The sequence below is a fragment of the Spermophilus citellus genome, assembly GCF_964194105.1.
Source record: "Spermophilus citellus genome assembly, chromosome: 6".
Lineage (NCBI taxonomy): Eukaryota > Metazoa > Chordata > Mammalia > Rodentia > Sciuridae > Spermophilus > Spermophilus citellus.
The window spans coordinates 123,861,883-123,876,048 of record NC_138187.1 but is presented as its reverse complement, the minus strand read 5'-3'; the positions used below and the strand labels follow the sequence as shown (position 1 = coordinate 123,876,048).

Sequence of the window (14,166 nt, the reverse complement as noted above, 5' to 3'; positions counted from 1 at the left end):
AGTAGCTGTGGCAGAACAGTGGGGGCCTGGCTGACATCCTGGGCTTCAAAGTCCCATATCAACTTGCGTTTTATAGGGACTTTATCATCAGTAATAACAGAAAACCCAAAGCTGTGCCCATTTGTTAATTCGGGAGACATTTGTAGCGCTTTAAAAAATATTGAATTTTGTGCATACATATAAAGAGCTCCTTCCGGAATCACCCATCATCAGTAGACTGTCCAGCCTTTTTCAGGGAATGCTGTTCCTATACAACCCCTTTCTCTATCTCAGGGTGGCTTCTCTACTTCGGGAGGTTTTGCTTCTCCTATGCTTCCCACAGTTGCAAACCCTCACCTTACCCGAAACTAAATCTTAAGTTCCATGGACAAATGCTCCAGCCCCGCGGGGCTCCCGGACACTAGAGAGATCGGATTTCGCGTGGCAGCCCAGCTTCCCTTACTCCGCTTTCCTCCCGCCTGAGAAGCGCTGGAGCCAATCAGAGCGTCGCCGAGCTCCGGGTTGTAGAGTCCCGAGCCCGGGACCCGCCCCTCTTTGTTGCGGTGGCCAATGGAGGCATTCGGAACATCGGCGGCTGCCCGGGTGACTCGGTTATATGTCACAGGATAACATTCGAGAATGGGACATGGAATGAGGCGACGACCGCAGCAGCCCCAGCAGCCCCAGTCCCAGGCTCGGCAGCAGGCGCCGAAGCAGCAGCCCCCGCCGCCCGGAGAGGCTTTGCAGCAATGAAGCCCACCGTCCCGAGGTAGGTCCCGGGGCGCCGCGCGCCCTTTCCGAGCCCCGCCTGCGGTCAGTCGCTCCAGGTCCCTGGCGCTGGAATTTGGGGTGCGGGAGGCGGATGCAGCTCTTTCCATTGGAACGTAGGGCTAGGGGCGCCCCTTCTCCTGCCGGGGTCCGGGAGGGTTTCCTGGAAGAAGCGGGGCCGCCTTTGCAAGCGGAGGCTGCTGCAGCGCCCTCGCGTTAGCCCTGGGCGCTCACGTGTCGGCACGTTCTGGGCTCGGCTCATCTATCGTCCACTACTGGGGACCCAGAAATGAGTGGAGCCTTGCGGGGACCTCCTGTGTCTTCACGCTCCACGGGCTGTCTTTCTTCTGCCTACATGGTCCACTCCGCATCCCCCATGCTCCTCGTTTCCCCCACACCCTGGTGTTTAGGTGTGTGTGAAGCTTTGTGGCAAATTCAAGCTGCCTTTCTGTGTATTTGGAAAGCTGAAAGCTCGTATTCAATTCCTTGGGGGAAGGGGGGTCTTGTCAGCGTGCAAGGGGCAGTGGGAGGTGACGTGGAGACACTCCAGGGCTCCCACTCGGTTCCTCTGGATGTCCACTTAGCCGTGGTGTCTGCTGTCTCCACTGATTTCAGGCACGGCCCGTAAGCCGGGAGCCCGGCCGCCTCCGCGGAGCTCTCGCCGCCGCTACCCCTTGGCGCGTCCTGCCGCAGAGAGAGGCATGGAAAAGGCCACCCCCGCGGGGCGCTGATCCCCGCGCCGCGCCCGCGCGCACACGCCCCCCGCTGCTGCCGCTGCCGAGCACCCCCCACACCTCGCCCCCCGCGCCCTCTCCCCACCATGACCGGCTCCACGGCCGACACTCTCCGCTGCCCCCACCCCAAAGGCTCCAAAGGCACCCGGTCCCGGAGCAGCCACGCACGGCCCGTGAGCCTCGCCACCAGCGGGGGCTCGGAGGAGGAGGACAAAGACGGTGGGGTGATGTTTCACGTTAACAAGAGCGGCTTCCCGATCGACAGCCACACCTGGGAGCGCATGTGGATGCACGTGGCCAAGGTGCACCCCAAGGGGGGAGAAATGGTGGGCGCTATCAGGAACGCTGCCTTCTTGGCAAAGGTCAGTGGCTTCGCAGGAGAGGGTGGGATGGGCAATGATGGGACCATTTCAACCAGAACAGAGCAAATAGAGTCAATCTCCATGTTATTGGTCCTGCTACAAACTCCCTCCTCCCAATTGCTCTTGTCAGCCCTTTTCCTAATTGTCCTGTTTGCCTTGGGAGCCTTAGAAATGGGGGAGGGACGGGTATGAGGAGCACCATCCTGGAACTATATGATAGGATTGTGGCAAGGTTTCTTTGAATCCCAAACTGTTATTTACTCAGTCCCATGTCCATCCCCCTTCAGCAAAGACTAGCGCCACCAGGTAACACCAGCGATGCCAAAAATGCATGGACCCCAAGGATACCACTCTACTTGTCCTCTTTGGAGTTTCTCGCTCCTTCCCCCATCCTCCCAGCCCCCCACCCCCAGCAAATGATTTATTAAGCTTTGAATGAATTTGCAATCAACCAGTCAGACTTCTCAGTGTGAATCATTTCTAGACTTTTTGCCAATTTTTTTTTTTTTTTTTTTATGACAGTGACTTTCACCTCTGAAACTTGCAAAACAGTGAACTGTCTCTTTCCAGCTTATCTGGACTCCAAGAAAAAAAAAAAAAAAGGAAGAGTTTTGGCTGTGGCTTAAAAGGGCCTTTCCAGTACACATGATGAATTAGTCTCACTGGATAAAGAAAGAGGCTCAGGAGTGAGCTGACTGGGCTTGAGGGCCAAGGATATTGTGTCAGAGGGAGGAAGATGTTCCCTGGTGGGAATAACAGCATTATATAAAATACCAAAATGAAACTGGAGAGAAATGCTGCAGAGCTTGGGAGTTACTATGGTGGATAGTTTCCCCTGGATCTTGGGGACACTGGTATGGCTGAGAAGATTCTTGAGTAGGTCTAGGTATACTAGACCAGAGTCCTAGAGGGCCATCTGATAGAATTTGGTGATAGCTGAGCATGTGAGCCTGCAGGCTAGAAGGCTATGTGCCCTTGGGGGTGTGACAGGGCCTCTGAACTTCCTGCAGCATCAGTTGGAGTATTTTATTACTCTTCTGGTCAAGGAGATCTTCAGTATGCCCACCTAGAACCTGTCCGCATGAGTGTCAACCAAAATTACTCATGTTCCATTCTCTTAAACAGTCCTGTTTCTGGTTTATTTTTACTTTTTATTTTGAGACAATTCTGACTTCACAATTTTTCTTTACTTACTTGAGAAGCTGGAGCCCTTAAGCCTAGAAGATGAGGTCACAGGGAACAGAGGCTAGATGCAACTGTCCTGGGTTGCCTTTCTAACTTGCACACTTATTACTGTCTTGGTCTCTAATTGTGCATTCTTCTTCCATCCTTGTAGTACTTTTCCATGTAGGAATCATGGACTCTTAGTAGGTAAAATAGTCTCCCATCTCACTGAACCCCTTCCCTTCCTCTTCCTGAACACTTACTTGTCACCTCCCAGGGCAGGTGATTCCAGGACTGGCCAGATTTGAATGTGGGGAAGCTCTTTTCTTAGACTAAAAAGAAATCCACCACCACTTCAGTCACATTTCACTATGGACTCTTGTATTGCCCTTTGAATCAGTGCGCAGTGTGTTGACTTCCTTGCTATTATTCACAGCAACCCTGAAGGGTACAAGGCTCTTATGGTGGAAGGCACTTGAAGTAAAAATTAGGGACCAAATTCTAGTCTTGGTTGTGCTAGCTTTGTGACCAGGTCACTCACTTAAAATCTCTGGGCTTACTTTTCTCATCTATAAAATAAAAGTAGAGCTGATTTCATGTAATGTTCTTTGCAACTCTCAAATCCCATGATGTCATGATCCAGGAGTCTGCAGGTCTCTAATGCTGACCTGTGTGACACTAGAGGCCCACTGGATGAAGAACCCTTAGAACTGTGACATTTCACATCATTCTTTAGTCCTCTATGTCTATTGACAGTGCCTTTTACCTTTTCTTATGTGTCATAGTTCCCAGACTAACTCATTCTTGTCCTCTTTCTAGGACAATTGCTAGCTTGTCATCAGTCCTCTGAAATAAGCACATGTAAAATACAGTATCCTCAATATTGTCTGAGCAGTTTAGAACATAGATTTCTATTTTCTGATATCTGTACCTAATACCTACTATTATAGCTGAAAGCTATGCTCTTAAAAGAGAATGTTTCTTTTTACTTTTTCTTTTATTTTTTCATACTTGGGATTGAAACCGGGTGCTTTACCACTGACCTTCGAAATCCCCAGCCTGTTTTATTTTTACTTTGTATTTTGAGACAAGATCTCACCAAGTTGCTTAGGGCCTCACTAAGTTACAGCGGAGTCTGGTCTCAAAATTGCAATCCTTCTGCCTCAGCCTTCCGAGTTGCTGGGATTATAGGCACCTGGCTCAGAATGTTCCTTTTTTATATGTCAGCTGCATCATTACTGTACTTTTATAGGAACATGGAAACTGCAGTTAAGCCAGGATTCTGCCAGCCCAAATTTGGGCAGTTGGTCTTTGAACCTAGGGAAAGGGCTTAACATTTTTCTCTCTCTCAGCCTTACCTCTTAATGCTTGGCTCTCTATCTTCAGTGGTCAGATGGTATCTCCCTGGGCCCACCTTTCTGCAAACCCTGACCCCTGCCCAGTCTCTGACATGGGAATGATGTCAAAAGCTCCTGTGCTCCTCTTGGATCAGGGGCAATTTCCTGTGCTTAACTTGGCAGACTGTCCTCTGGGGCCAAGTCCTTTCCTCCTTCCTGCAAATCAAAGTCCCCCTGAAGCATGAAAGAACAGTGGTAGGGTAGTGGTTGTGGAGAAAGGTCAGAGAATTTCAAGGCATTTAACTATTTTTTTTTTGGCAATTGAAGATGCACTAACAAGCAAAAAGAAGTGGACGGGGAAAGGTTTCAAGGGCCTAGGAGGAGGAATGAATGACAGACCCTTCCTGTCTACAGGACGTTCCATTAGTGGCCATGGTCAGCTTTGCCTGAGAGTCCAGATGTCTCCTCTTGAGGGAAAGAAGAGTGTTCACTGAGATCCTTCTTCCAAATTTGTGACTACAGGCCTCTTCTCTGGTGGTTGCTGAGTCTGAAGTTAGCACTTGAACAGGTCAAATCCAAGGTTTTTCAGGGATAGTTTGACCCATTGAGTTCTTAAGTCTTCAATTCTGTGAGCATAATAATTATTTCAGAGTTACTACAAGTGGTATAATTCTTGCTCAATTTATGTGCTTATACGTGTTCCACATGTGAGACAGTGGGACAGAATGAAGGAAACAGCAAGAATCATTTGGAGGTTTCTAGAAGATGGGAAGGGAGGGGGGGAGAAAGTGGAAGCACTCCTAGCACTTCTGTCTGCCTGGGGCTGGCCCCACTCAGGCAGGAAACCAAGATGGATTCAGCAGGAAACATCCGGTGTTTCTTGCAGCCCTCACACGTTTGTTTCTCATTCTCACAGTGATTCTAAACCGGGAAAGAATTCACGTTTAGAGGTCTGAGCTTTGCCTCAGCCAACAAGTTTGAGTTCTTGGGACTTGAGACTTTGCTACGTCGGCCCCCAGAGGCCTCACACGGGCAGTTAATTCCCTCCTCTGCCCTGGATTCAGAACTGTCTGTCTTGTCTGTGCACCCTGCTCTGCCCAAGATTGTGACCCCAGGACCTCTGTACCAAGCCACCATCAACAGATTTAAGGTTGCTCCTGATGCAGAACCCTGGGCCCCACCCTGAGATCATGGGTGCTGATTGCTCTGTGCTGCTTCTCCCCAGTTGCCAGGAAGATACTTCTGCCTGGTGCCTGTGCAGTATATTTTTCAGAGCAGGGAAGACAAAAGCCTTTGCTTACTTCTCATTCTTGTCAAAGATTGCTAGTGCCTGGGCCTCTTGCTGCCTCTCTGGCTCCTTTCCTGGCCTCCCCTCTCTCTCCGCCATGACAGTGACAGCTACACACCTGTGCTCATCCACATGCCTTCCCCTTGCTTTCTCCTGACAGATTGTGTTTGGCAAGAATGGAGTCGAAGAGAGGCTGTCTGCAAAAGTCTTGCCTGTGGTTTGTCTCATTCTTCTTCTTCTTGAACAACAGTCTTCCTGCCCACTCCCCTTCCCCCTCTTTCCTGTCCACTAAACCTCCCAGGGCCCTTGTCTGTGGCGAGGTTAGTTCTGAGCTGTTCCCTCTAGATTCTGCCTTCATCAATTTAGCTGTGGTTTGCTGAGCAGGATGTAGGTGGCAGGATATGAGACCCCGGGGGGGAAGAGCCATGGAAAATCAAAGTTGGAGTATGATGAAATCTGGCAAGGAAACAGCACGAGGAAGGACCCTTTGGACCCCAGTCAGGGAGAAGAAAAACCATGTGCCCTGGGCTTTTCCTGAAAAGGTCGCACCAATTTATGTTCCATTATTGCTGGGTGAGAGCATCCTCACCAGCATTGGGTATTTGCATTTCAAAATGTCTTTGTTATCTAGGGAAGAGGAAAATGACATTTTGCAGGGACTTCAATTTGCATTTCTTAAATTATTAGCGAGCTTGAATGTTTTTTTCAAATATTTATTCCCTCTGCATTTCTTCTTTTGCAAGTTGTCTTTTTGTGATCTTTTTATTGTGATAAAACTATAGAACATAATTTACCATTTTAACCATTCAAGGTGCACAGTTCTGTGGCAATAAGTACATTCATGTCACTGCCATCCATCTCCAAAACTTTTTCATCTTCTTCCATTGACACCAGTACACATTAAAAACATGATCTCCTCATCTCCTTCTCAACCCAGCCTCTGGCAGTCTCTACTTCCTATGAATCAGGCAACTCTATAATCCTCATTCAAGAGAAATTATACAATATTTGCCCCCGGCTTCCCCCCCTATCCCCAGTACTGGGGATTGAACCTAGGAGAGCTTTGCCACTGAGCTTTACCACGAATTGCCAGTTCTTTTTATTTTTTTTAAATTTTGAGTCAGGGTCTCAATAAATTGCTGAAACTGGTCTCGAATTAGCAATCCTCCTGCCTCAGCCTTGAAAGTGGCTGAGATTACAGACATGTGCCAACATACTTGGCTCAACATTTGCCCTTTTATGACAAGGTTATTCCCCTACCAAATGTCTTCAAGGTTCATTCATGTTCTAGCATGTACTAAAATGTCCTTCCTTTTTAAGGCTGAATAACTATCCACTGTATGTACGTGCAACATTGTGCGTATTCCTTTCATTAATCCATAGACCCTTGTGTTGCTTCCATCTTTGGGGGCTCTATTTTTTTCCATTGAGGCCTAAAGGTAGGTGACAGCAGAGATTTGAACCTGATTGTGGGTCTTGTGATAACACCCCAAAGAGCCCACCCAGCCATATAGTCCAGGTCCCGAGGGAACCAGCTGGAAACTGCCCCCCCTAGTCTGAGCCCCCGCCAGTTCTCCCAGACATCGGGTGAGTTGTAGCCGATGACATCATCCCCGCAGCAGTCTCTGCTCCTCTCCCCACCACAGCTCAGCTCCCTAGCCTGGGTTTGGGGAATGTGTCTACATTTGTCCTCCCCACTGGGAGCAAATGTGGCCGCAGCCCTAGGACTCTGCTCACAGGCGGGCTGAGGTAACCATGCAGCTGTCTTGAAAAGCCCTTGGGCGCCATTGGGCTGTTATTCTGAGGACCAGCTGTTGCCTGACTCCCACCCCCACCATTCAGCCTGTGGAGCTTCAGGGGAGTTGAAATAATTTGGTGGTCAGCCCTGCAGCGAACTCTGAACCATGTCACTGGCCGTGCACAGTTGGCCAAGAGGTTTACCCTCCCACTTCCCCACATTTACCAACTTTTCCGTGAAGTAGGTACAAACAGCACTTGCCTGTGGAGAAATGCTCATGGCTTCATAAACTGTAATTTCCCTCCTCCCTTCCTCTGCTCCTGTGCTTCCTGTCCCCTTTGTATCTGGCCTAGAGCTTGGGACATAGGAGATGCTAAGAAAATGTTTGTTCAAATCTCCCCTTCTTTCTTTACTTCTCTGTGAAATTTCTGGCACTTTTTTTTTTTTTTACCCAGAATTCCAGGTATGGGTTTTTGCAGATGTTTCTTTTTTTTTTTTATTGGTTGTTCACAACATTACAAAGCTCTTGACATATCATATTTCATACATTAGATTGAAGTGGGTTATGAATTCCCAATTTTACCCCAAATACAGATTGCAGAATCACATCGGTTACACATCCACAATTTTACATAATGCCCTATTAGTAATTGTTGTATTCTGCTACCTTTCCTATCCTCTACTATCCCCCCTCCCCTTCCCTCACATCTTCTCTCTCTACCCCATCTACTGTAATTCATTTCTCTCCTTGTTTATTTTCCCATTCCCCTCACAACCTCTTATATGTAATTTTGTAAAGCAATGAGGGTCTCCCTTCATTTCCATGCAATTTCCCTTTTCTCTCCCTTTCCCTCCCATCTCATGTCTCTGTTTAAAGTTAATCTTTTCTTCCTGCTCTTCCTCCCTACTCTGTTCATAGTTGCTCTCATTATATCAAAGAAGACATTTGGTATTTGTTTTTTAGGGATTGGCTAGCTTCACTAAGCATAATCTGCTCTAGTGCCATCCATTTCCCTGCAAATTCCATGATTTTGTCATTTTTTAGTGCTGCGTAATATTCCATGGTGTATAAATGCCACATTTTTTTATCCATTCATCTATTGAAGGGCATCTGGGTTGGTTCTACAGTCTAGCTATTGTGAATTGTGCTGCTATGAACATCGATGTGGCAGTATCCCTGTAGCATGCTCTTTTAAGGTCTTCAGGGAATAGTCCGAGAAGGGCAATAGCAGGGTCAAATGGTGGTTCCATTCCCAGCTTTCCCAGGAATCTCCAAACTTTGCAGATGTTTCTGAAAAGAAACCAAAACAAAAACAGGGATAAGCTTGACACTTCCTGGTGTTTGTTGAGCAGAAATGCAAGTGTTCTTCCCTAACCCTTTTTTTTGTTGATACCAGGGATGGAACCCAGAGCCTCACTAGTGCAAGGAATGTGCTCTTTCACTGAGCTATATCACCAGCCCTGCCTGTTTTTTTGTTTTTGTTTTTGTTTTTGAGATGGATTCTTGCTATGTTGCCCAGGCTGGCACTGAACTCCTGGGATCAAGAGATCTTCCTGCCTCAGCCTCCAAAGTAGCTGGGACTACAGATATGTACCACTGAACCCTGCTCACTTCTTATTTTGACTCTGTGTGTGTGTGTGTGAGTGAGTGTGTGTGTGTGTGTGTGTGTGTTCAAATTGAAACATTTGCTCCTCAAAATAACTCTCTCAGGCAGGAATGTGATTCATTTGAGTTAAGATGTTGTAAAGAAAGTGTAGCTTGCAGAACAGTTGTGTTTGCAAGTACTGCCACTTAGCCACACACCACACACACACACACACACACACACACACAGGACTCACACATAATCCTTAACTGTGAGGTAGAAAGTGTGACTTTCAGCTGAAGGAACACTGGCTGTGAAGTAGGATGTCTCAGGGCCAAGATAGATTAGAGGCAAGATCGGAAATGAAGGTTAAGGCACATTTGCAGTAAATGTAGCCAAAGGGGCAGAAGTATGGAAAGAGCCTGCTGCCGCATAGGAACTTGTCAGGGAAACAGCCAGGAATGTCCTAGGCAACATCTGGCTCTGCTGCCCAGCCAGGCTGCCCAGGGCTGTCCTTGAATCTCTTTACCAGCAACTTCCTCTTCTATCTGCTTAGTATTATCCTAGGGCTTTCCTGGTCCTGTTTCTCCATGGATGGGACTATCTTTCTTTTAACCAGTTCTACTTTTTCCTAAGAGGCTAAGGAACCTCCTTTCTCTTTCCTGGGTCCATAGTTCCTCTCACCAATGACTCTACCCCACCAGACAGCAGAGGCAAGGAGACTGAGAAACACATAATGGGGAATAAAACCAAACCAAACCAAAGCAGAATCTTAACATGCCAGGCACCCTGTAATCCCAGCATCTGAGGAGGCTGAGACAAGAGCATCACTAGTTTAAAGCTAGCTTCAGCAAAAAGCAAGGTGCTAAGCAACTCAGTGAGACCCGTCTCTAAATAAAATACAAAATAGGGTTGGGGATGTGGCTCAGTGGTCGAGTGCCCCTGAGTTCAATGCCCAGTGCCAAAAAAAAAAAAAAAAAAAAAAAAAAATCTAACATGCATACAAGACAAAACCATGCCCATATGTTGTTCCTTGCTTCCCAGGAGTCGCTTAATTGGACATCTCTGTTTATTCTTGCTCTTGGCCTCCTTGACAGGGTTGCTCAGAGCTGAGTGGGCGTCTTAGCTCTAAATTTCCCAGGAGACGCACTTTCCTTCCCCTTTCCAGTCCTTGCCTGCCTTTGGTCCTTTCTCTCCCTGGCAGGGGTTAGAACTTCATATACTTGAGTGTTGACCAAAAGGTAAACTAGGAAACAAAATTGGCTGGGATGTCCTCTGGGTAAAAGCCCAAGTTCAGGATTTACTCCCGAAGAGCCACTTCTTTTTATCTTGCTGAAGCACACATACATACTTTTACATGCATGCGGGATACATAGATCTTTGGTTCTAAATTATTTTCTGAATTATAGCAACAATTTCAGAGAGTCTCACCAAGCGTGGTGGGTTTGCTCATGGTGCTAAAGGACTATGATTTATGAAAGTTACAGGTGTGATATGAGAGGTAGCGTCAGTATTTCCCCAGACACAGGGTGCTAGGAGATTATCCAGAGGTTTGGGGTGCTGCTGTTTTCCTTTCCATGGATTATGAGTCAGAGGAGCTGCACTTGTCCAGGAAGAATCAAGGCAAGAAAAGAAATCTTTCTGAATCCACTTGGTTGTGGGACTCAGGGGACAGAATACAATGGGTGTTGCAGGGAAGTATATTGAGAACGGGGCCCTTAGCACTATGTTGTAGGGCTGCCTGTACCTGCATTCTGTGTAAATAATGACCTGGAGTGATGACCCATGAACTGGGTCATCATTAACCGTGCAACAAAAAGTGTCATGTGCCGGGCGCGGTGGCGCACGCCTGTCATCCCAGTGGCTCAGGAGGCTGAGGCAGGAGGATCGCTAGTTCAAAGCCAGCCTCACCAAAAGTGGGTGCTCAGCAACTCAGTGAGACCCTGTCTCTAAATAAAATATAAAATAGGGCTGGGGATGTGGCTCAGGGGTCAAGTGACCCTGAGTTCAGTCCCTGATACCAACAACAACAACAAAAAAAAGTGTTTTACAGTAAAAGTGTGGCCATGAATGGAGCACTTCTGTGTCCACCTGGGCCAGGCTCAGTGGGGAGTATATGGCCCCTGGTCTCAAGGAGGTGCTTAGGCTCCCACGGGAGAGGCCAGTTGTGTTAACACAACACCAGGAGGGCCACAGGGAGCCCCCATGACCCAGAAGAGAGTATGTATAGAGGGAGAACTTCCATGATGCACTGGCAATTCTGGGGAGACCTTGTGGAGGAGGCACCCTTGGAACAAATGACCATGCCAGGGTGGTTATCTGCTCTCCGGAGCAGCTCCTTCTCTGGTAGTTGTAGCTCTACGCCTGCCCCCAGAAGCTGTCTCCTCAACAAAAAGATCCTTCTCTATTTCTCTACAGCCTTCAATACCCCAGGTCCCAAACTACAGGCTGTCGATGACGATTCCAGACTGGCTGCAGGCAATCCAGAATTACATGAAGACACTACAGTATCCTTCCATCTGGCATCTGAGTGGACCTGGCTGGGGGTCTGGGGATTGTAAGTCTGATGTCATGTCTGTCCCCAGTTGGTCTTTAAGGCTGGTGAGGCATACAGGAAGGCCCCAGATGAGAGTCTGAAAATGATAACAGAGGATGTAATTGCAATGACCAGCCCTTCTTCCTTAAGCAGGATGTGGGCAAGGACAGCAAGGGGACAGTGAGCCAGACCCTCTGGCTTCTCTTTTTTCCCTCCCCTTTCCTGGGCTCTCCGTGAGATCCCCTCTTCCTTACATCTTCTTCTCTTTCTCTGCTTCCTTCCTCTTGGTCACTTGCTTTGCCCTCTTCCTCTACTGCACAACTGACTTTCTTCCCCTTTCCTCCTATTCTTTTTCTTTTATTTCTTCTCTCACTTATTTGCCTTGGTCTCTGGCCACTTGTGATCTCAAGAGACCTACCCCATGCTGCTTTGAGCTTCCACAGCAACCCAGGCTGGTGACCTTGCTCAGATTCTGCATAAATTGGTTGGGGCTCTGCAGTGGGACCCCTGTTCCCGGACTTGAACTTGAAGAATTGCTGAAGAACCCTGTGGGCCCAGGCTGGTTCAGACCAGCTAGATTTTTTTGATCTCCATGTCTTCAGCTTGTTGATAATCAAGATTAGATCAGTTCTGAGTGCTCCTCATGAGCAACACTGTGGGAATGAAGGGGCAGAAGTGATGGTCCTCTAGACACTTCTGGGATTTTACCAAGCATAGGTGTCCAATGGGGAGCAGGCCACAGCACATTGTCCGGGAGGCCAAGCTTCTGTTGACCCTTGCCCTTTCTCCATAGACATGAAACTTAGCCTGTGCTGCAAAACCCAGTCACATTACTTTGCTTTCTATTTGTCTGTTCATACCCAGCCTTGAGGCCAAAAGGACTTCAGAAAGCACCAAGCACCTGTCCAACATACTCCAGAAGAGCCTCCTCTTCTCTATATTATAGGCAAGACTCTTTCTGGTGAATTTTTTTGGGTCTCCTCTAAAGGGACGAAAGAAACATCAGCACCTCTCCCATAGGGCTGAGTGTTACCAGATGGAAATAACTCCAATTTCTGCTCATTTGGGTAGAGAGATTACTTGATTAGCCTTAGTTCCCATTTCATGGATCACCAGCTCCCCCATGTGACATTTTCTCAGTGGAGTCCTGCAGTGATATTAGCAGGAGAAGGTGGAAGCAACCTCCAGAGGGAGGTCAACAGTTCTGGCCCTGGGAAGACTATGGGTATGTTTGCTGATCCACAAATTGGACCCCACATGGGGAGTCCTTTATAGTCCAGAAGCACAAACTCCTGCCAGAGTAGACCTGAATCCCAAGAGCTGATTCTTTTCAAAGGTGACCTACTCTTCATCAAATCTTCCAAAAGATGACAAATGAGAATGGCTTCTATTTCTACCTAGGACTTAGTCTTCTCAAGGATCACCAATCCAGAGAGGCAAGAGAATGAGTCTGGGCTGGGATGGCATTGACGGGGGCAAATTGTATGTGCTTTGTGTAGCACTTGCCCATGCTCCCTTAAGCCCTGCAGCATGTACTCAGCTAAGTTTCATTGTTGCCCTGAAGGATCTGCATTTTAATTTTTCTTTTCTTTGAACCTCTATGATGGTCAATTGAAGAAGATCACTGATGGCAGAGAGGGCAAGAGAAATCACCAGGGGGCTGTCGGGATGTGCTCCTGGCCTTTGGAGCCATCACTCCAGGAAAGCAAAGCATGGACTTTTTCTTTCTTTTTTTTTTTTTTCTTTTTTTTTTTAAAGAGAAAGAATTTTTTTTTTTTTAAGAGAGAGAATTTTTTAATATTTATTTTTTAGTTCTTGGCGGACACAACATCTTTGTCTGTATGTGGTGCTGAGGATCGAACCCAGGCCGCACGCATGCCAGGCGAGTGCGCCACCGCTTGAGCCACATCCCCAGCCCCGAGAAAGAATTTTTTAATATTTATTTTTCAGTTTTTGTTGGAGACAACATTTTTATTTTATTTTATGTGGTGCTGAGGCTTGAACCCAGCGCCCCGCGCATGCCAGGTGAGCGCGTTACCACTTGAGCCACATCCCCAGCCCAAGCATGGACTTTTTTTTCTGACCTGATTTTGGTTTAGTTCATTGGGACCCCCTACTACTTTGGCCTGGACCCTGTAGCAGATGTCAATTCTGGGAATTGCTTGGGTCCAGACCTGACTATAGATGGTCTCAGCTGGCTGTGGAGTCATGAAGAAATGAATCCTGTCTTCCCCTGATACAGCCTCCAAGTGGCAGCCAGCTGGTGTGCTGATGTTGCATGGGATTCTGGAAAGAAAGGTGCCTCACTGGCTGAGCTAGATGGGGAGAAATCTTCTGAGGAGCACAGGGGAGAATGAATACCTTCCTCTGCAGAGAGTGTGCTGGGGAGACTATTTCCACCCATTCACTTTCAGGGTCTCAATTATCCATTGTAAAGAACTGAGAGAAGGGTGGTCAGGTAGTTTTTCATTATTTAATTATCAGTTTATCTTACTTTATGTACTGGATGTATACATTAAATATATAAACAGGGAAAGTTGAGCATATTGCTGAATGTTTGCCAATCAAATTCTTTATATTTAATGGGAACCCCACTTTTTGAGTAAATCTTTGGTTCAAGTAAAAAAAAAATCACTTTAGAATGAGAATATTTAGTCCCTCATTTTCTCTTTTA

General features: G+C 47.4%; 1 protein-coding gene across 1 annotated transcript in view; it reads left to right on the top strand.

The window, feature by feature from the left end:
* The first annotated feature begins 529 nt into the window (after positions 1–529).
* Positions 530–14,166, top strand: part of VASH2 (vasohibin 2) — a 38,827-nt gene continuing 25,190 nt past the window's right edge. Inside the window, exons 1-3 of the mRNA XM_081300222.1 lie at positions 530–748; positions 1,363–1,843; positions 11,375–11,463. Of these exons, the coding sequence (XP_081156348.1) occupies positions 1,568–1,843; positions 11,375–11,463 (365 nt within the window). The 5' untranslated portion in view covers positions 530–748; positions 1,363–1,567. The remainder of the gene's footprint in view (positions 749–1,362; positions 1,844–11,374; positions 11,464–14,166) is intronic.